Source organism: Ochotona curzoniae, unplaced genomic scaffold, assembly GCF_017591425.1.
Source record: "Ochotona curzoniae isolate NIBS_2020 unplaced genomic scaffold, NIBS_Ocur_1.0 contig_291, whole genome shotgun sequence".
NCBI classification, from domain to species: Eukaryota; Metazoa; Chordata; class Mammalia; order Lagomorpha; family Ochotonidae; genus Ochotona; species Ochotona curzoniae.
The window spans coordinates 15,812,817-15,834,620 of NW_024465649.1; the positions used below are offsets into that span (position 1 = coordinate 15,812,817).

At 41.8% G+C, this 21,804-nt stretch overlaps 1 protein-coding gene across 2 annotated transcripts in view; it reads right to left on the reverse strand.

Annotated features, from left to right (window-relative positions):
- ELAVL4 (ELAV like RNA binding protein 4) overlaps positions 1 to 1,959 on the reverse strand; it is a 151,644-nt gene extending 149,685 nt beyond the window's left edge. For both annotated transcript variants that reach the window (XM_040978577.1, XM_040978571.1), the window contains exon 1: positions 1,838 to 1,959. In XM_040978577.1, the coding sequence (XP_040834511.1) occupies positions 1,838 to 1,855 (18 nt within the window). In that variant the 5' untranslated portion in view covers positions 1,856 to 1,959. The remainder of the gene's footprint in view (positions 1 to 1,837) is intronic.
- Positions 1,960 to 21,804: the final 19,845 nt, after the last annotated feature.

Below are 21,804 nucleotides of genomic sequence, written 5' to 3' on the forward strand. Positions count from 1 at the left end.
GGGAGTGGATCAAGAAGTAAACTAGAAAGGCACTTAACTACCAAGCGGTGGGGAGGAGACTTGAACCAAGACTAAATTGGAATCTTTCAGGCTAAAGCACACGGTCTCTACACAATGCTGTTGTTTTCCAAGTAGAGCAATTAAGGAGATTTCCAGTTCTAACTCACAACCTACCGCCATTACAACCCACGCCCCGTACTTCACCTCAATAAGCAAGCCAAGCTTCCAGAGTCTAACACCAATGAGAACCACAGAAGATCATTAGCAGTTTCTCCAACTGAAAGTGTACATCTAACTCCTGCACACACTTTTAGAGCAATTAGCAGAGCGAGTAAATCTTTTGTAAAAGTCAGTCATAACTCCTCCCTTGTTACGCTTAAAAAAAAAAAAAAAGCAAAGCAACCATCCACTTGCTCCATTAATCACAGCGCCCCGCCCACCCCACCCAAGACCCACAAGGAGAGGCACCACGCAGCGTGGTACTGTCACCTTATCACAGAAGCACAAAGGCAAACATCTGGGTGGAATCTTTTGATTCCTGTGAACATTAATTTTATTCAGTGTTTAAAGTTCAACCTACTCACATTTACAAAACACTTCACACAGACTCTTCTCTCTTGAATGGAGCTCCATTCAACATCTCACTTAAAACATCAAACTTACTCTGAAATGACTGAGGTGAAAGCCTGTTCAGTGTCAATTTGCAAATCTTATAAAATATGAAAAACTAGGTGAACAACAGCAGGAGGGGACTACGCAGCAGTCTCTGCTAAATCACCTAGGCAGGGGATGTGAATCGGTTTTCAGCAAACCCCAGGGCACAGGACCAACTGTGCTGGCGAGGCAGGTATTTAATGCCCCAGAGGGAAGACTTTATTGAGAATTATCACCCTTGAGCGGTATCCACTAACAGCTTGGGAATCAACACGACTCATTCCCCGTAAGCCCAAGCCCCCTCCCCGGCCCCAACCTGGAGTTGTTTTCTGGAAGTTAACTCCCCTCCGTTTCCCCGTGGTCCCTTAGCATATGTCGGGGTGGGGAGGTTCTCTTTAGAAAACGACTGTGTCTCTAGTAGACTCCAGATTACAGGACGTGTTTACCATGTCAGCCTGCAGCTGAGAGAGATGACAATTACAGCACGCATATACACCCCACACCTGCGCCTTTCCCCTTAGCCACACAACAGCACTGCTTGGTGCACGGTCAGCGCCTATTCATCTCATCCAGAAACACCCCAAGTCCACGCCGGGCTGTAACGGGGACAAGGGCAGGGGCGGTGCTGTCCTCTCCAAGTGCCAATTAACGAGGAGTCCCACAGACACAGGGGGCCCCTCAAGGATCCGCGCCCCAGGGCCCTGTCCCCTGGGACCTTTCTTCAACCAAAGCCACCCGGACCTTTTGGCGCCAGCAGTCGGTTTGGCAAAGCCACCCCGAAGCCCCCTCAGGGAAAGGCACAGAGGTGGGGTGGGGGTGGCGCGGGGGCTTCCGCGTCTCTCGCGGGGAGGCGGACACGCGCCGCCCCAAGTTTCAGTTGCTTCCTTAGGGGCGCGGGAAATCTCGGGAGGCCGGCGGGGGTGTGGCCGAGAGGCCCCGGAGCGGCAGCGCCGCGGGCGGAAGGGGGCGGCCAGGGGTCGGGGGGTCAGCCGGGGGACGCGGCGGCGGCGCCCTCCTCCAGCGGCCCTGCGCCCCGCGGGCGGTCGGGGTGGCGAGGCTGGGCGCTGACAGAGGGCCGGTCGCGGCCACGTGGCCGCCCGCTGCCCGCGGCCCGCGGCGGGCGCCCGTGACAGCGAGTGGGCGGGGCGTCGGGGGCGCGCGGCGGGCGCCGAGGCGCAGCTACCTGGTTCTTGAGGCGCATCTTCCCGGCGGCGCGGTCGGACCTGAGGCGGCGGAGGCCAGGCGCGGCGCGGCGCGGCGCGGGAGGACGTGGGGCGAGTCGCACCGCACTCGCTCGCCCGCGCTGCACCGCCGGCCCGCCGCCTCCAGGGGGCGCCGCGCGCGGAGGCGCAGGCACAAGGCTATGGCAGTCAGGTTCCAGCCCTGGCCTCCCGGCTGGTCTTAGAGTGACACTGCAGAAGTAGAATGAGTTGGTCTCTCTCTCTCTCTCCTTCGATCCTGCTGGCTGTGCTCTGCTTCGATTATAAGTGGGGTAGTTTGTTTACAACACAAGTCCTCCGACACCATTTGGGACAATGTGAGTGGCGAACGAGTGTGCTAGGCCTTGCGGGGTGATAAACGGGATCTATTGTGGAGGGCCCTTAGAATACGCGTTAACATTTTGAAGAACGTTAAGGCGGTGACTTTCCACGGGCAATGTACACACCTTAAGCAAATCCTGCTAACATACATCCTATGTCAATTGAGAAATGAAGACAAAGACCGAAATCAGTGCGCTTCGAACAAAATGACCAAGACTTTTTGAATCTGTGGTTGTTAGTCAAAATGTTTATTGGTTCCAATGACTTGGGGGAGCCGTTTAGTTACTGTGGCCTTCTGGGCTGCACTGCGCATTTGAACAGTACAATGTCGGTCCTGTGTTAGGTGAGGAAATGATCATTAAATTTGGGAACACAGACTTTGGTCTTCCCTGACCCTTACAGTACTTCTTTGATCTCCCCCGGTGAAGAGACTCAGGACTTGGATTGCTAAGAATGTCCACTATTACCTAAAGAAAATCACCGTGATTCAAACTAGGGGAAATAAAGGTATGAGGAGAAAGTAAGCTTAGGATCAAGTGCTAGAATGGAGAATCTAAGGAAATCATCTCGTTCAATGTCTCATTATAGGTCAAGAAAAAACCTCCCTGGATCACGGGGAATTCAAGTGGAAAAAGCGTAATTATTTCTGACTCCTAGCCAATCATTTCACAGTTTTCAGCATTCTGAAGTTTTCCCTGCTTTTAAAGCTTGAAAAAGAATCCGAACTACAAGGAAACCGAAAATAAAACAGACAAACAAAAAGCCAGGAGGCCCTGGTGATTAAGACAAAACAAAAACAAAAATACACACAAAAAAAGTTGTGAGGAGAAATGTAACAAGTTTGATGTTGATTTCACTACACGAGTAACTGTTTGTTATTGACAATATGTGTCAAGCATTATGATTTTCCCCCTGGCTATTCCAACTTTCCATTCATAGTGCAGGAGTTCACGAAATTCTCCCAGTTTACTTTTATAGATTTATCTTAAGGAAATTATCCAAAGCATGTTCAAAGATTTGTTTTTGCGATTGGTTGCTGAAGCCTTATTTGTAACATCGAACAGGTATTAAATGGTCAACAAAGAGGAATGATCACGCAGTGGAGTATTCTAAAACCATCATGCTCCAGTCAATGAATATTTCTAACATAAAGAAATATTAACAATGTTTATCAAAGAGAATAAAGCAGGTCACAAAATTGTATGCTGAAATAATTTTTTGAAAAGGCAACTTGATATTTTGGAAGGTAGAATTATGGGTCATTTTTGTTTCTCTCTCTTTTGCTTACTTGTATTTTTAGAACTTCAGTAGTAAATGTTGGTGATTTTGGAATTAAAACAGAATTGTTGTACTATCTCACTATCTCTGACTTTGATCAAAATAGCAGAAATGGAAAACATTAACAAAGGTTAACAGGTAGAAATTCAATGCAGCTTAGCATAGTAAGAAACTACTCAGGTATTAAACATTTCATTGCAGGTTTTAACCCCACTTTTTATGTATATTAACCTAATTATGTTCACTTTATCATTCTGAAACCTTTGGGCACTTGCATTGTGGCACAATGAAATTAATCTGCTGCTTCAAATGCCTCCATCCTACATCAGAGTGCCTGGTTAAGTCCCTGATAGTCTGATTCCAATCCAGCTCCTTGGTAGCAGTCCTGGGCAGGCAGCAGAGGATGGCCCAACCTGGAAACACACATGGGGATCCAGATTCCTAGCTGTGGTCTGTCACAGCCCCAGTTGTTGGGGCTACCTGTTGGGTCAACCAGCAGGTAGAAGACTTGTATCTGCCTACCTCAGTGTTACTCTTTTTTTTAATCAAATAAACAAATGATACAACTTGTAAAAAAAGAGTTTACTTTATGCAAGACATTTTTTAAAAGCACTTTATACAATCTCATCTCCATGTGAGCTAATGAGAAAACAGAAGCCTAAATTGGAAAGTTAAATAGCTAGCTTAAGTTTGTGCAGCTAGAAAATACATCATTGTGTGATTTTAAAGATTAAATATAAGAAAGGGAAGATAAAGAGCTAAACCTAACACACTGCCAGATTCATTATATATAAAGAACCTGATACAAAGTTGTTATTTTCAGTGATTTAGATTCAATGTTTGTGGCAAATTTTATTCTTTATAACTATCACTTTCCCAGGGACTCTAGTTTGTTATTTTGGGTAATAATTGGTATTCAAAGCTCCAAACTCATTTGAATCCTGACTCCATGATTTGAGGTCCTATGCGTCACCTCTTTGTGTGTCAGTTTTCTCGTAAGAAAAATGGCTGTGCTGTTAGAACTGACTTTACAGAAGAGGACAAGGATTATTCTGAAGACTGAGTTACACAGAAAAGAATAGGAAAGTTTCGATGTATTTTCATTTTTTTAGAAAAATCATATTTTATAAGTTTTAGTTCTTTGTCATACTCTAGAGATTTTGGTATATATACCTTGTATTGGTAAATGAATATATTTTTCTCTAACACTGATTCATGTCAGAACCCAGAATGGAGAAGGGTCTGAATTAAAAAGAAACCCAGATAATGTACTACTAACACAGTTTAATTCTGGCACAAGGCATTTAAAGATCACTAATTATTTCAGTGTTCAGTTTCCAAAACCAGTTCTGCTGTGAATTCTTCAAAGTGAAGAATCTGGCATATATAGGACTTTGCCATACATTTTGAGTATTATGTTCTATAATTGAGTCTATCTCTGTATTTACATGATCTTTCAAAAGCAGCAGAAAAATCCCACACAGAGAAATATAAAAGAGTACATCTCCAATTTTGCCATTCCGTCTATATTTCTCTTATTTTAGAAGTAAGAGGAATCAAACATGTTAAGGTAATACCACTTTTGAAAAATTTCATCAAAAGCAGAAAATTACTATTGTATTAAGAACTGTGAAATGGAAAAAATGCTTCTTACTAACTGGAACTATCTTTTAGATAAAATCAAATGCATGATATGTGACAATTTACATATTTACATAATTGAAGTGCTAATTTTACCCACATATTTACTATCTTAAAATAAATGTTTTAGAATTATTTTAAATCTTCAAAGTGTAATGTGAATTTATATATTTTAATATTAACCAGAAAAATAATCCATATTGCTTCACAATTTTCACTTTTATCATCACTAATCATAGTATGACTCTAGAATAGTCAACTTCATGTAACAAAACAAGTAATAAGAATATAGAGACTTACTTTTGTAAAGGAAATATTATTTTTCTTGAAAAGTCCCAGGTCTTCACACAAAGGCAGTACAAGCTCATTGTGCTTGTTAATTATAAAGGCACCTGCCGTTTCTTTGTTTATCTGATTGATCCAACCTGAGGATTTGATTTGTCACACTCCTCCCCTGTCCCGCCCTTTTTCTGTCTTAATGAGAACAACTTAACAATAGTGTCCATACAACCTTTAGGGCTCACATAATAAATGGCGAGCATAAAGGTGTTAGTTATGGAGGGGAACACTTGTTTCTGAATCTTCGTGTGATGGGTTAAAATTCAGAGTTAATAAGCATAAAGTTAAAGGATATGTCAATTTTAAAATGTAGGAGGGGCTTCAGAGCATGAGATTATCCCCCACCGCCCTGCTCGGTTCCTCCCCGGGGAGGCCATGTGGTGTTAGATGGAGTTGGATGATCCCACTTCTGTCATTCAGCATCCCTGTGAGCTTTCACAAGTTCATCTCTCTGAGTTGCATTTTCTGTGTACATCATAAGTCATTGTGAAGTTGATAATTTTTATGTTAATATAAATATAATATAAAGTATGTTATGTAACTACAAGTTGCTTCTTTTTGTTTTTGTGCTACAAAGGCACATTCAAAACAAGGTGTACCTTGTGCATACATAGACAAAGTAGGCACGTGTCAAGCCATGAATGCTTAAGGGATTTGGGAAATTTGATTTGAGACCATGCATCTATTGCTTTCATTGTCAACATCTTCTGAAAGGGAACCAAGGAATCTCATTCACTCAGAAAGTGTCTATCGAGTACTTACAATGTCTAGCTCCCATGCTAACTACTGACAGTAGATTTGCCTTCGCTGCTGTCAAGATCACAGACTGAGGGGACAGTTAACTAGGCAATAGATAGTGAAAATACTGAGTGAAAAGTACTGAAATAAAAAGGACAGGGACTTCTAGAGAACCAGATTAGGGTTGACCCATGCAGCTTAAGGATGAAGGGGGTGGGGCAAGAAGGGTGTCCTGGGAGACACTTGCAGGATGGGGAATGATTCCAGAATTGAGCTTTATAGAATAAAGAGTAAAACTGAATATTAAAGTTTGATCTGCCCTGTGTACCTGTGACATAAGTGCTGTGTTACATTGTCAGAGGGAGGCTACAAGGTAATTTTGTTGAATGCAACAGAATTTGTGCACACTCTAATGCTTAGACACATAAAGTTGGGTGGGCACTGGGTAGTAAGTGCTGTTTTCAAGTAAATCCGTGAGTTCTTTAAATGCATTTTATTAGAGCCTTTGCTTTAACAGTTTTAGCTATTCTTAGTTGTTCCTTAATAACTTCAGTTTGCAGATAATAGATTAAATAATTAATTGCTTCATAGTAGAACATAACTGGGCCAAGCATGATGTGTAGGCAGTAAGAAGCAGTTACTCAGTCTCTGTGTAAATTTTGGTGCTGAAAGTTCCATGGAGGCTTGATAGCATCATTCTCACTTCCTGGTGAGAAAAGTCTCTAAATCGTGTGGCACAGATCAAGAAACAGAACCCAGCTGGCAATGGCTGCCATTTGCTGGACTTTTCCTCTGTGCGGATATGATTACCAAAACATGAGTGCTCTTTCTCTTTTCTGGCCTTTCAAATTCCATGCTCATCCCTTAAATTCCTTTAGAATGGAGCAGGGAATAAATACCTCTAAAGATGTATTTATTTGGGCCCAGCGCGGTGGCGCAAGTGGTTAAAGGTCCTCGCCTAGCACGCCCGGGATCCCATATGGGCGCCGGTTCTAATCCCGGCAGCCCGCTTCCCTTCCAGCTCCCTGCCTGTGGCCTGGGAAAGCAGTCGAGGACGGCCCAATGCTTTGGGACCCTGCACCCACGTGGGAGACCCGGAAGAGGCTCCTGGCTTCGGATCGGCATAGCATCGACCGTTGCGGCGGCTCACTTGGGGAGTGAATCATCGGACGGAAGATCTTCCTCTCTGTCTCTCCTCTCTGTATATCCGCCTTTCCAATGAAAAAATAATAAAAATAAATCTTAAAAAAAAAAAGATGTATTTATTTGAAAGGCACAGTGACAGAGAGAGGGACTGCGAGAGTGGGGAGGAGGGGAAGAGAATTGAGCAAAAGGGGAAAGGGGGAAAGGGAAGAGGGAGTGAGTGAGGGGGAGAGAGACACATCCAGAGAGGGAGAGAGAGAGAGAGTGAATGAGAAAGAGGAGACCTTCATACACTGGCTAACTCCGTAAATGGACATAATGACTGGGTCTGGGCAGGCTGAAGCAAGGAGTCTGAATCTTTACCCTAATCTCCCAGGTGAGTGGGCAGAAACTAAAGCACTTGGGCCATCTTCTGCTGCTCTCCCAGGTGCATCAGCTGGTCACAGGGTCAGGAGCAGAGCAACCAGGACTCTTAACTAACTGACATAGAATGCTTCTGTTGTAAGCAGTTGTTTAATCCTCTGTATCACATAACAGCCCCATGAACACATGTGGGGTTTTTTTTTTTGGTAATTATTTTATTTTGATAATCTTTACATAGTTGATTAGGACACAAAGTGTCAAGGGCTATAGGAAAGTGGGTAAGACCATTGTTTCCACATTATTATTGTTATTATTTTCTATATCTGGGGCAAGGGGAGAGATAAAGGGAGAAACCCTGCCCAGCCTCCCACCCATCCCAGGTCCCCGATCTGGGGCATGCTCCAAGGGTCTTGTTCAAGTGGTATTGATAATTCAACAGTTCTGAATTGCTGCTGATCTGAATACATGGTCTATAAAAGTAAATATTTGCTGGGCCCGGCACAGATTCCTAGTGGCTAAAGTCCTTGCCTTGCATGCGCCAGGATCCCATATGATCACTGGTTCTAATCCCAAATGCCCCACTTCCCGCCCAGCTCAGTATTGTGGGCTGGGAAAGCAGTAAAGGACAACACAAACCCTTGGGACCCTGCACCCACATGGGAGACCCAGAAGAGGCTCCGGGCTCCTGGCTTCAGATTGGTGCACCTCCAGCAGTTGTGGCCAGTGGGATGGAAGAACATTGGATAGAAGATCTTCCTTTCTGTCTCTTCTTTTCTCTATATATCTGACTTAGCAATAATAAAATAAAATAAATCTTTAAGTAAATATTTGCTATGTGAATAACAGTGAAAGAAAGAAGACAACTTGAGGGTCACATAGGACATAGGCTAAAATCTCTGCTTTACAACTGTCTTAAGGAAGTCATCTGTTTCTTGTTGACATCATGGAAGTGTGAATTAAATCTTTTAAAAAGTTGTTTTGTAGATCAAATGAAATCTATTTTATCGATGGTCATTTTATCTATAGATTATTTATATTTGCTAAATTGAACAGCATTCTACTCAGGCCAATTATTGTCATGTTTAGCAAATGGCTTTGATTTCTTTCTAGAAATCTATTTTATTTGCAAAGCAGTATTAGAGAATGAGAGAGAGAGACATAGAGATCAATCTTTATTGCACTGTTTCACTTTCCAAATGGCTGCAATGACTGGAGCTAGGCAAAATTGGAGCCAGGGCCACATTAATACATCTTCTGCTGCTTTCCCAGGCACATTAGCAGGGAACTGGATCAGAAATAAAGCAAACCAGAGGTCTAACTGGTGCTCTTTTGGGGTGCTGGAATTGCAAATAGTATCTTAACCTGTTTGGCCACAACATCTGCCCAGGCAGATGGTGTTTCCTAAATAGGGCCAAAGGAATGAACTTCTCCTTACCCATCTGGTCTTCTGGACTGTGACCTTGCAACTTGCTCACCAAGAGGGGGAATTTAATCCCCTTGCTTTGAACCTTGGTCACTCTTAATTCTCTACTGTCCCTTTCTTTGAGCTGAAGGAATGCTGATGTCATGATGGAAACTGATATGAAAGTTGGCAGGACAACAAAACAGTCCCTAAAGCCTTGATAACTACATGTGTTGTCATAGCAACCACAGATTATGTAGACAAATTTTTACCTGTCAGAGGAATAAACTTCTATCACAGCAACCTAACCAATATATTAACCAACACATTTAGAAATACTATAATGAATCTAAAATGCCTGGCATAAAGTAAATGATCATTAGTACATAGCTGGCACCAAAACCATTGATTGCCCTCCTTTCCAGTGCATACACCCAACTTTTTGGGTCATTTTCACACTTAGCTTATCAATTTCTCTCCCACATCCCCTTTCTTCACAATGATGGGCCTCCTCTGGATTTCCATAGCCTGCTTGCAGTTCTCTGTCAATTTGTTTCCTTGAGAGACCATAAGGTTTAGAGGCTGAAGAGCAATTATATTTTCCAACAAAGAGCACATCTACCAATTGTAGTGTCCCAATTTTAATGTCTGCACACATTTGTTTTTGCTATTCCTTCCTGGGAATCTCCCTGCTGTGTGTGAACACACGTGTACACACATACATACCCTACAGTGCCTCCCTTTAAAATTAAACAAATCTTGTAAGTTTCCCTTCATCACCTTGAAGAAGTTTTTCCTGATATAATACTGTCCTCCTTCCAAGCTCCAAAGCACTCCATTACTGTTTCTTTTGCAGGCATTTTAATTTTACAACCAAATTAATTATTGAGCACTCACTATCTACCTAGAAATCTGCTGCCTAGTTCACTCAGGCATTATTCACGTCTCATAAATATCCAACGTTCCTGATTTTGTAGATGAGACACCAAGTTCTGAAAGGTTAAGTGACCCAAAATCACACAAAGCTGAAAAGGAAAGGATTTGCTTGTAGGTCAGATCAGAGCTTATGCTTCATAGATGCACTGGATATTTGTGCCTAAAACGTCTGTGTAAGTACTCAGTGGACTATGACTGTGCCAGTTTTCTGCCCGTCTTCTCTATTGTGTAGTCTAGTGTATTGCATATAATGAATACAACAACGACAAAGGAGCTACAATACTGACTCAAGAAGTCTCAAAAACCACCTACAAGGCAGCCTATATATCCTTCTCTCCCCTACCACTTCCTTGTCATTGACTCAAGGGACCTGGCTGTCAATGGCTCACAAGCGACCCTGGCAGGAGCAGGTGCCAATTCAGACAGACTCATTAACAATCTGTGGGGTTTCTGTATTAATTAAGGTGGGAGTTTAACCATATCTAGTTCCAGAAGTCAACAGCTTCCTTTTTAACCCATACTGATAGGATGTATAAAAGAAGGAATAGAGTGGTACGTGGTTCTCCCTTGCCATCTTTTATCCCTTCCCAGTTCTCCTAAGGAAAAAAAACTGTCAAAAAAGAAACACAACACACCAGTGAATCGATGATTTGCATCACACAATTAATGTTATTTATCTTCATTTGCCTATGTAAACACTTTAAATTCTTAACACAAATCTAGAAAGAAAAAATTACCAACTGCCATTAGTTATGATAAACTGGCCTCCTTTCCCCAGTCTCTGATAATTCAGTAATTCCAAAACATTTTTTCCTTCCTGGATATCAAGATATCATTCTTTGTCTCAGGAAGAGAGGCTTAGGTTTCATAAGCTCCAGTATGGATTTGCTTAGTGTCCATTTCCTCCATTTCACTTTGAACTGCTTGAAGCTGGGACTCTTTCTTGTGAACCCAACTCTTAGTAGAACTATATATGATGAGTATCTGTTGAATTAATAAATAATCTAATTCTATGTATTTAGACCTTTTAAAGTTCTGGGGTAAAGTGAAAAATACAGTTTCCATTTCCGTCTCTTTCTCTTTCATGAAACAACATTTTTTTTTTAATTGTCTCCAGTATACACTGATGTTTTCCAGTTAAATACAGACTATCCTATTATTTAATCTTTTTAATGTTGGTTGTGACCAATAAATTTATTCATGAAGGAACTAAGAATTTCCAAACCTGATTGGATCAGGTCTAGGAATGTTTTTGTATATATATGATTATTCTATGTATCCTCATCACTTTTCTCCCTTCTCAAGTGTTAAATGAGGGTGTAATTTTCAAATAAAGATGCTAAATTATTTGCACTGAGTAAATAATAACTTTCCAATGTAGAGCTTCATGGTATTTAAAGTTTGCCTTTATGACTTGGAAATAACATAGAAACTTGAGGTCAATAAATGAGTCACTATTCCTAATAAGGGTTTTCCAAAATTTATGTTCCAATTCTTTTGTTAGCCACCAAATACTGATAGCATCTAATAGTTTTATAATATTTATCAACTTTCAGACAATATTCTCTTACTTTATGTATTTATCCTCCTTTCTTTCGGGGTAAGATCTATGTAATTATTGCCATTTTATAGAGGAGAAAACTGAAGCTTACAGCACTGAAAAATTGCAGAGCTGATATTCGAACCCTGGTCTCCTGAGCGAGTATGTATATCACAACTTTCCTGCCACATTCAAATTTAGGCTCTGTGTATCCCTTAATGATTGTGGGATGTTGAATGAGTTAGCATCTCCCCATCTATGTCATCTCAGTTATAAAAAGAAGCTATGATAATGATAAACATTATCATCTCAAACAGTTCTTGAGAATATTAAGACAGCTTATACATAGTATTTAGGATTGTGAGTGGTAGGCATTTGCTCAATGTTTGCTCTTTTATTATGACTTTTAAATCTGCCATATAAACTGCTATCCTACACTACTGTTATAGTTCACCTGTGTTTTTTGCCGCACACAGAGAGAAGTTTAACTTGAACATTTCAGCAAGTTCTTCATCATTCTAAAGATGGTAGTGATCCAAGAGGGGAAAGGACTTGTGCAAAGGTATGTGGCAGAGATGAGAGTAAACTTGAGTATCTATTGCCTTTTCCATCACCCTGCCTTTTCCTCTCATTTGTGTATTTGTTTTCACAGTTTCTTTTGAATGCTGCTGTCCTTTGTGCTCTACATTGTCCATGTCATGGTGTTGCTGGGGATAGACCTTCGGCTTGGACACTGAGGAAATTTTGTTACTCTACAGGTCGTAACAGAAGCATCCTGCTTTCTCTGTGTGTTCATTACAGATGTTCAATGTTTTATTACAGCAGATGAGGGTCAGAAAATAAAAAAAAAAATTGAAAAGAAGATGGACCTGCCAGTTTTGGCTCTATCACTGATTTGTCTTTGCCTATACCAACTCTTGTTATGTTTCCCCCTTACCCTCCTTCTTTTACTGTGTTGGCCTCTTCAGGTCTCCCCCTACCTTTTCCTACCCTATAGTCTATTCTCACAGCAGCTTAAGGCTTTTTAAACATGTGAGGATTTCACCACGCAAAACCTTTCAATGACTTTTCATTATTCTTAGGCTACAGACCAAAATCCTTAATAGGGCCTATAGGGCACTGCATGTCCTGACTTCTGCCACCATTCCCACCCTCACCGTCCTTCTCTGCACTCCTTTTTCGTTCTTGGAAACACCTTAGTGTCCCCCACCATATGAACTTTTCATGATCTCTTTCTTAAATATGCTTCCTCAAGTTTATTTTACAATTGCCTACCTTTTTTTTTCTAGCTTTATCATTACTGTCCTGTGGAAAACTACTCTTTTCTAAGTTACTTTGTTATTACTGTCATATTTTTAAATTTTAGAATTGTTGATTTTATTTGAAGAGCAGAATTAGAGAGCAAAAGCAAGAGCAAGAGATTTTCCAACTGCTGATTCACTTCCCAAATTACTGCAAAGGCTTGGGACTGGATGAGGGCACGTAGAAGCCAGATAGGGGACTGGTAGAAGTCAAGAACTTCGAGATTCATCACAGTTTCCCCACTGGGTGACAGGGGCCCATGCACTTCAGCCGTCTTTTGCTGATTTCCCAGGCTATGAGTAGGGTGCTGGATGAGAAATGGAGCAGCCAGGACTTGAAGAAACATCCATATAGGACTCTGGAGTCACAGGCATGACTTAACTCACTCTACCACAGCTATGGCCCCTATTCTGATTATGTTATGTTTATTTTGAATATTTTCTGATTCATTTCTATTTCCTCCACTGCTTTTTAAACTTTGAGGACAAGAATAGTATTTTCTGTCTTTTCTAATTCATTGTCTGTGATGTATTAATGAGGGTCTTGGTAATGCATTTAATATACCTTATCCCTAATTACCATATGTACTAGTGTGTTTATTTTACAATCAAACTGAAATTCAGACGGTTAGAAGTAATAGTTTATTCTTTGTGTTGTACTTCCTGTAACTAGGGAAGTTTTTAGTTGTGTTACTTTTTGTTAAAAAATGTTGTCATAGTTTATTAGTCAAATATTACATTGTGTATATGAATAAGTTTGATAAAGGAAATGGCTAGAATTATGTATCCACATGGCTGTCTTTGGAAAACTTTTTGCCTCCACACAACTTTCTCTTACAAAAAATAAGTAAGCTTAATCATGTAAATAATGTTTAAAAATTGTATACATGTAATTTTTGATAACTTTTACATGTTTAATTAGGGGGCAAAAGGTCAAGGGCCAGAGGAAAGTGGGTGAGACCATTGTTTTCACATTCTCTTTTTTCTTTCCTGTATCTGGGGGAAGGGAAAAGATAAGGGAAGAAGCCACACTCAGCCTCCCAACCATTCCAGGGTCCCCAATGTGGGGAATGCTTCAAGGGTCCTGCTCAAGTGGGTTTAATAGTTCAACAGTTCTGCATTGCTGCCAGTCTTGCCACTCCAGTCACAATGAAATCTCTCCAGAATCCACTGACTGACATAGTCCACCTTAGAGTCTTTGCTTGCCCAGGTATTCACTGCCAACTCTTGGCTGGGGTAGTTGACCAATTTGTTCTGCCCTCCATCCTCTGTTATGGTACCAAGTGTCCTCTGTAGGTTGCAGTGTACTGCCATATCCTCCATGTGCACCTGGATATGCTGTCCACTGCCCCATCTAAGCCACTGAGGAGGCTCTGCTTTGACATATACATTCCACAATCAGACCATGGAACCTGCAATTTTCTCCGTGGTTGAAATTCTAAGTCCACTGGTTCAGTTGGGGGAATTCTCAAAGAAAATTCATCTGAGGTGATCCCAGACCTGATTCTTCTGTGTGCATGCCAATACAGGGTCCAGCACAGTCTGTTGCCCCAATCAGCCTATGCACACACTGTTAGTCGCAGTTGCTGGCTCAGTTGTCTCCAGCCCTGTTTTGTACTCAAATTAACAGATATTGCAGTCCATCCTGATCCTGCCCACCACACATTCAGCTCTCACGCAAACCAGTGTGAGCTGCAGCCTAGTCAGAGCAACCTGCAATAACCCCACCAGGACCAGCCCCTGCCCTGGTTTCACTGCTTTCCAGTAGGTACAGCAGACTGATCCTGTCTGTCCCACCTCCCATTCAGCTCTCACACATGTCAATGGACGTTGAAGCCTAGTTCAACCCAACAGCCCCCCTATCCAGCCCACACATGTGCAGACAGGTGCCACTCTCTGTCTAGCCATGCCTGTCCCAGTCCTGGTTCTCAAGTTCACCAGTGGGAGTGGAAACCCAAGAGGGAGATGCCCACTGTTTCCCTAATGGGCTCACTCCTACTCCCAGATCTTGCACTCTGCAGGTGGTTCTGCAATTTAGCTTGACAGTATTTTCCCCCTGTGTGCCAGCATCTGCTAGCTGATGCCTCGGCAAAGCCCAAACAGCTTTCACCCACTCTGGCTTATGCATGTACCAGTAGGTACAGTATGCCAAGCGTGGCTTGTCTCTGATCCAGCTTACGTGTAGGCCAACAGGTTTTGTATCCCTGCCCGGTCTTGTCTGCCCCAATCCCAGCTCTCATGCTCACCATTGGGAATAGTGGCTTAGAAGGGGAGCTTCCTGCAACCCCGTACCTGATTCACCCATTCTTCCCCAGGTCTCATGTGTGCTGGTTGGGCGCTGTGGCTCAGTCTGGCATGGTCTACCCCACCTTGACATTTGCCAGTGGGTGCTGTAGCCTGGCCAGGCCCAGCCTCCCCTCAGTTGCAGCTCATTCTGGTAGGAACTACAGCCTAGCCCAGCCCAACTGCCACCCTCACCGCCAGTTTTGGCCCTCCTGTGAACTGGCTTGTGTTGTGGCCCTATCCGGCCCGACCCATACTCCATTCTGGTGCTCAGCTTCACCAACAGGTGATATGAACTGGCCCAGCCTGTTTTGCCCCAGACCTGAACCGAGGGTAAGCCTGTAAGTACTCTAATCTAGCTTGGTCTGGGCTGCTCCTTTCCGGGCTGCTCCCAGCCAGTCCTACACCCACCCTGGTTTTCACAATCACCAATGGGTATTGGACTCTAGCCCAGTTTGGCACACCCCAGACCCAGTCCACATCCATGCTGAGAGAGACTGCAGCCATGTCCAGACCAGACTACAGCCCCCATTCCAGCCCCTACGCTCATCAGCAGAACCCACAACCTAGCCAGGGTGTCCACTTAGCTCCCCAACCAGACCTGATCTCAACCACAGGTCTCTTGTGTGCCAGTGGTTGCTCTGACCTAGCTTGCCATAGTTTCTCCCCTGTCTTGGCCTTTCTCTTCACATGCTACAGCCTGGCCTGGTCCAGTTGGCTCCCAGTTTTAACTGGTAAGTGCTGCAACCTGGCCTTGCTTAGTCTACTTTCATCCCTGTCTCATACAAACCAGTAGGTGTGGCAGCCTAGCCTGGCATGACCTGCACTCCATCCTAATTTCTGCACTTGACAGTGGGCTATGGTTTGCTTCACCCTGCCCGGCCCACCCCCTTCCAAAACCAACTCACACACTTGCTGACGGATGGATCTACCTTGCCTAGCCTGCCCAAAACCCAGGCCTGGACCACATGCTCATGAATGGGAGCTATGACCCACTAGGAAAGTTTCCCATGTTCCCCCACTTGGGCCACTCCCAGACCCAGATCTCACATATGCCAGCGGGTGCTTGCCCTTTCCTAACATGGTCTGTGCCATCCAGCCCAGGCTTTTGTATGAGCTGATGTGGCCTGGCTCGTCCTACACCCTGTTTTAGGGTGCTCATGTGGGTGCTGCAGCCTGGACCTGTCCTGCTTATACCCAGCCCCAGTACCAGTTAGCATTGGTAAGTTCCAAGGTCACGCCTAACGCAGCCCATCATCATCCCAACGCTCAAGCTAACCAGCCGAACATGTAGCTGCATAGGGTTGGATACACATATCCCCCACAGAATCCACCCCCAGACCTGAGTTTCTTGCATGCTGGTTGGTATGATGGCCCTGCCTAATGTGACCCACCCCCTGATCCAACACTCTGATCAAAGACCCTGGAGTCCTCTGTCAGGTGCCTTGTGGGCAAAACCCAGTGCTGGTTGGCATTGTGGCCACTCACAAACCTAGGACCCTCCCCCTGCCTAGCAGCAGTAGTTGGGGAGCTATGATTCTCAAAAGGAAGCCTGGCCCAGCACAGGTTCTCTCAGCCACAGCCATGCTGCTTCTCAGACTTACCTGGACTCCACCCACCAAGATGGCAGCCGTGGGCAAAACAGTGGTCCTGAATCATGTAAAATCTTTATGTCAATTTTCACTGTATGTATTTGCAGACCTATCATGTTTCTTGTTCTACCTCTGAGATAATAGCCTGAGAATGGAAGATATTGCTTAGGAAAGACAGAATCAGAAATCTGAAACAAATATTTTGACAATTTGGCTGCCTCATATTGCTGAGATAACTTCCATGGAATTGCTGTAAACCAAGGAGTGTTTTTTTTTTTTTTCATAACTTCCTCATATTTTCTTTTTCTTTATGAGGATTGTTTTTACTCATTACAGCATCTTTATTATCAGTTTAAAACAGATTTTTCCTTCTGTATGTGATAAGTTTTATCTTCCCAGAGTTTTATTGTGGAAATAAACTGTAGATTTTGCTTTGATTCTGATGCCTCCCTGAACTTCAAAGGTAATATTCCCACAGAGAGAAGCTCTGGATTCTAATTTTTTTTTTTGTTTGAGAAAATTATACAAGCACGATATTTGAAGTAGGGAGGTAGAAAATTTTAAAAGGAAGAAATGAATATATGAGCTCTCTTTTTAAAAGAAGGTGCTGATAAGAAAGTACAAGGGAAAAAAACCCCAGAAATATACTGAGGACAAGCCCCCCTCAAGCATTCAGTGACAAACTTAGCAAAGTAAACATTTTCTTCTTTAATGTAAAAATTATCTTGAAGGAAAAGATTAGAGCTGACTTTAATTTTCAAGTTAAGGAATAGAAAACTGATTTTATTATTGCTTTTTCTTCTTAAAAGGAGTGAATTTACACACTTTGGAAATATGTTTTAACTCCTATATTCTGTATCGCTTGATCGCATGGAAATTCTGCTTTTTATTTAGTCAAAAACAACATTAAAGAAGAGGAGTATAGATCCCACTTCTTATGTGTGAGCTGCAAATAATGACTTCCCCCAAAGGATATAGCACAGAAAGGGAGAAAAATAAGTGTATGGCAGAAAAACATTCCAAGCTCTGCCTCAGCCAGGTGATCAAGGCTGACAGCAACTACCGCACTGAGAGTAGGTATCCTGACACTATGTGATGAAAAAGACACTTTGTTTATGTGATCCTCATTCCCAAAACCCATAACTCCAGTTGCATCATGAGAAAAACATCAAAGTCCATTAGAGGGGCACTGTACAAAAATACCTGAGAAGTATTCTCCAAATTTGTCAATGTCACCAAAACAAGAAAACAGAAAATATGATCAAGAGTCATCTAAGGAGACATACCAACTGAAAGCAGTGTGGGATCTTGGAGAGGAAAATGCACACTATATAATACTAATGAAATCTGGATAAACTATTAATATAATTGTCAATAATATTTCATTACTTGTAAGAAATATGGGGGTCTTCAACAAAATTCACAGAAAATGTGCATTAGAAAAAATCTGCATGAATTTTAATTTTTTTGCACCACAATAAGTTTTTTTAATTCTATTTTCTCATGAGTGTTCTCAAGTACCCTTATCTATGAAATTAAAAAAATGGTATTCATAAATAGGAGAAACTAGATATAAGTGATATAGGACTCAATACTATCTTCTCAACCTTTCCTTAAATCTAAAAAGTAAGATACATTAAGAATAATCCTACACATAAAAATACCTATAGGATCATTTGAGGGGCTTCCGCAATAGTTCTGGAGAATGTAGAAATAATGAATATTGCCAAATAATGTCTAATAATGTGTACAATCTTTCTGACTTAGGGAAACTATAATACTATCTCATTTAATTTTTAAAACAGTATAGTGAAGTAGATACAATTAGCTATTCTCATTTTACAATTAAGTAGAGCTTGGAGAGATAATTGACTTGCTGGGAATTTAAACTTCATGTTGGAGGGGAAGGGCATGTCATGCCATAGCCGTTAAGCTGCCTCCTGGGATACCAGCATCCCACATAGGTGCTTATTTGAGTCATGGTTGCTGTACTTTCCATTCGGCTCTCTGCTAATGGCCTGGGAAAAACAGCAGAAAATGGTCCAAATGCGTGGACCATTGCTACACATGTGAAAGACCTGAAATCAGTTACTGGCTCCTGACTTCTGCTTGGCATAACCCTGGCAGTTGTGGCCATTTGGGGTTGCACTGGCAAATGGAAAATCTCTCTCTCTCTCTGTAACTCTGACTTTCAAATAAATGAACATATCTTAAGTAAAAAAAATCTGAATATATTGCCAATGACCTTTCAATTTATCTCTGTCTTTACTGTTCTCAAACATTTAGCAACAGAATGGGCAAAAATGATCAGTTTGATAAACATAGTGCAAGTGAATAATTCCTAAGGCTTTTGCCTCTGTTTCTTCTAGAAATATGTTTTGAAAGATCTTCAGTTTCACTTTGGTTAGAGACATAAAAATTAGTGGTGGCCTGTGCTATGGCTCAGTGGAGCTTTCTGTGACATCAGCAGCCTGTAAAAGCTCCAGTAGAAGTTTCTACTGCTCTATTCCTGATCCAACTCTTTGTTAATACATCTGGAAAAGCAGCAGAACATGCTCCATGTGGGACCTGGATGGAATTCTGGGCCCTTAGCTTTCGTCTGAACCAGGCCTGGCTGTTGCAGCCATTTGGAGAGCGAACCAGCAGATGGAACATCTCTCTCTGTTTCTCCCTCTCTCTCTATATATAATTCTTCCTTTCAAATAAATACATCTTTAGGGGGAAAAAAAAGCTAATGAATTGTCTACTTCTGACAGCAAATTTAAAGAATATTAACCATTTGGAGTGGATGATAATGTGCATGGCATCAGTTCACTTCTCATAAAAAGTTTTACTTTTAGGTCTGCACGCTATAAGAGTGTGACCTTTTTTGGAGGATGTGGCAAAAACCTCATTTGACTTTTAATAGTTGACTCGTAATAGATAGTGTTCCTTACTGTGAACTGGAGAAGTGTTCAAAGATTGGTGAAAGTTTGGGCATGGTTTCTGAAGCATTGTGGTAGCCCATATGCCACTCCATCTGCCTGGACTGTGTGGGCATTGTTCTGCTATGTTCTGAATCACGCCCTTTCTTTCTTTGGACTCAGAGACTTCTTAGGGTATGGATGTGGTTTTTGTCTCAACTGTTTTATCAGCTGCAAAGCTACCTTTATATTTGCTCCCCTCCAAATACAGAGAACATATGCCTTATTGATTGACAGATATAGGAGAATTAAAAATATACACAAGGGAAATTATATTTTTGTAAAATTTACTGTGGGCAAGGCAGGTGAGCTGGGGAGTATCACTTAAAATACCTACCAAGACACACAAAGCAACAGCAGCAGTTACTAGATATTATTAGTTTCCATGAGATGAACTCTGCAGAATGTGTTTTTCATTTCATCAGAGATGCTGGCTTATAATTGTGGATCTTGCTGAATTTCGTAAAGGACAGATGGCTGAAGTCTCTGCCAGATCTGAATTGAAGGGTAGGCATGGGAGAGAGGGACAGGACATAAGTAGATAATTGTGAAGACGAGAACTCTCCCTATACATGTTGGTTTTCACTTCTTCTGTAAGTTTGAAACTCTACTGGAAGAAAAGTGCAGATGATTATAATCATCTTTAGGAACATTTAAGAGAGGATTTTTTTTAGCATCCCTAAAATTATTTACAGGGTTTCCAAATCCACACTCAACTCCTTCACCCATACAGAAGTACTTTCTCCTGCTCTTCTCATTGCTGAGTCATCCCAGGTCAGCTGTACTTTCCTGAGTTCTGAGTTTTCAAGCCTGTGTTTTTTCTTATATCCTCAGCTTCTCACATTTCTTACACTTTCCTTCAGCTAGGTTCCTTCTCTTCATCCTACTTGTCCTTCAAAGCTTAGCTCATAGGTTACCTTCCCTTAGGAAATTTGTCCCACTACTGCAGGCAGTGGCTAAACCCACTAAGCTATGACATTTCACCCAAAGATCACATCCTATTTCAGGTATAAGTTTAAATTAGATATTCTGCTTTGATCTTCAAACATCTATACCCAGAGCTGTTACAGCATTTTTTTTTGCTCATTTATTCAGCTATTCATTTAAAACTATTAAGTATCCACCTTGTATCAGAAGTTGTTCTAACTGCTAGTGATATAGCAGACCAGAGGATAGAAAAGAGGGGGAGGTATGGGGCCGCAGCAAGAAAACCCATATCAAAGGGCCAGGTAAAATTTGTAAAATTTTTTTATTTGAAAGGCAGAAGGAGAGAGAAAAAGAGCGAGATAAGCAAAAATCTTTTATCTGTTGGTTTTCTCCCCAAGTGCCCACGTTAACTGAGAGCCTGAAGCTGCATGTGTTTTCATATGGGTGGCATGGACCTGAGCACTTGAATCATCATATGCAGCCTCCTGGTGGAACCAGTACTTGGACCACACACAGCAACTTAATCACTGTGCTCAATGTCTGACATAGGATACAGGTTTTTGTCGAACTGAACTATTCTTGAAACTTTTATATGTCTTTAGCTATGTCACATCTAAGTTCCAGATTTATGTTACTGATTGCAGGCAATAATCAGCTTTCTTTTTGCCTATGCTATGAAAAAAAAAAGTGTGGCGTAGTGTTTCATTACATAACCTTCAGGTTCCAGGTAGTTCTGATGTTTATATATTTATCTGCACAATTTCAGGGGTTTTACAACTCTCCTGGACACAATCAACGTGTACATAAATCACATCCCCTTAAAGCTAATAGAAGAGATACATCTGTGCTTAGAAATATGCTGACATTTACACTCCAGTAGCAATTCTAAAAATTTGGGTTTCATAATAAATAATTTCTTCTAAAAGTGTTTTGCTGTATCCACCACGTAGCTCTAAAACTCAAAAATCTGTTGTTATTTTGAGTAGTGGAAAATGAAGTTCTGCTCACTCTGAATATCTTTGAACAAATTTGCAAGAGTTGTTTTATTTGCTACATCTTCAAGCTCAGTGTGTTTAGATATTTTTGTTTACTGGTGACCATAGCAAAATGATCCTTTACTTCTCAAGCTTCTTTTTTAGTTCTTTAATAAACTGAAATGATTA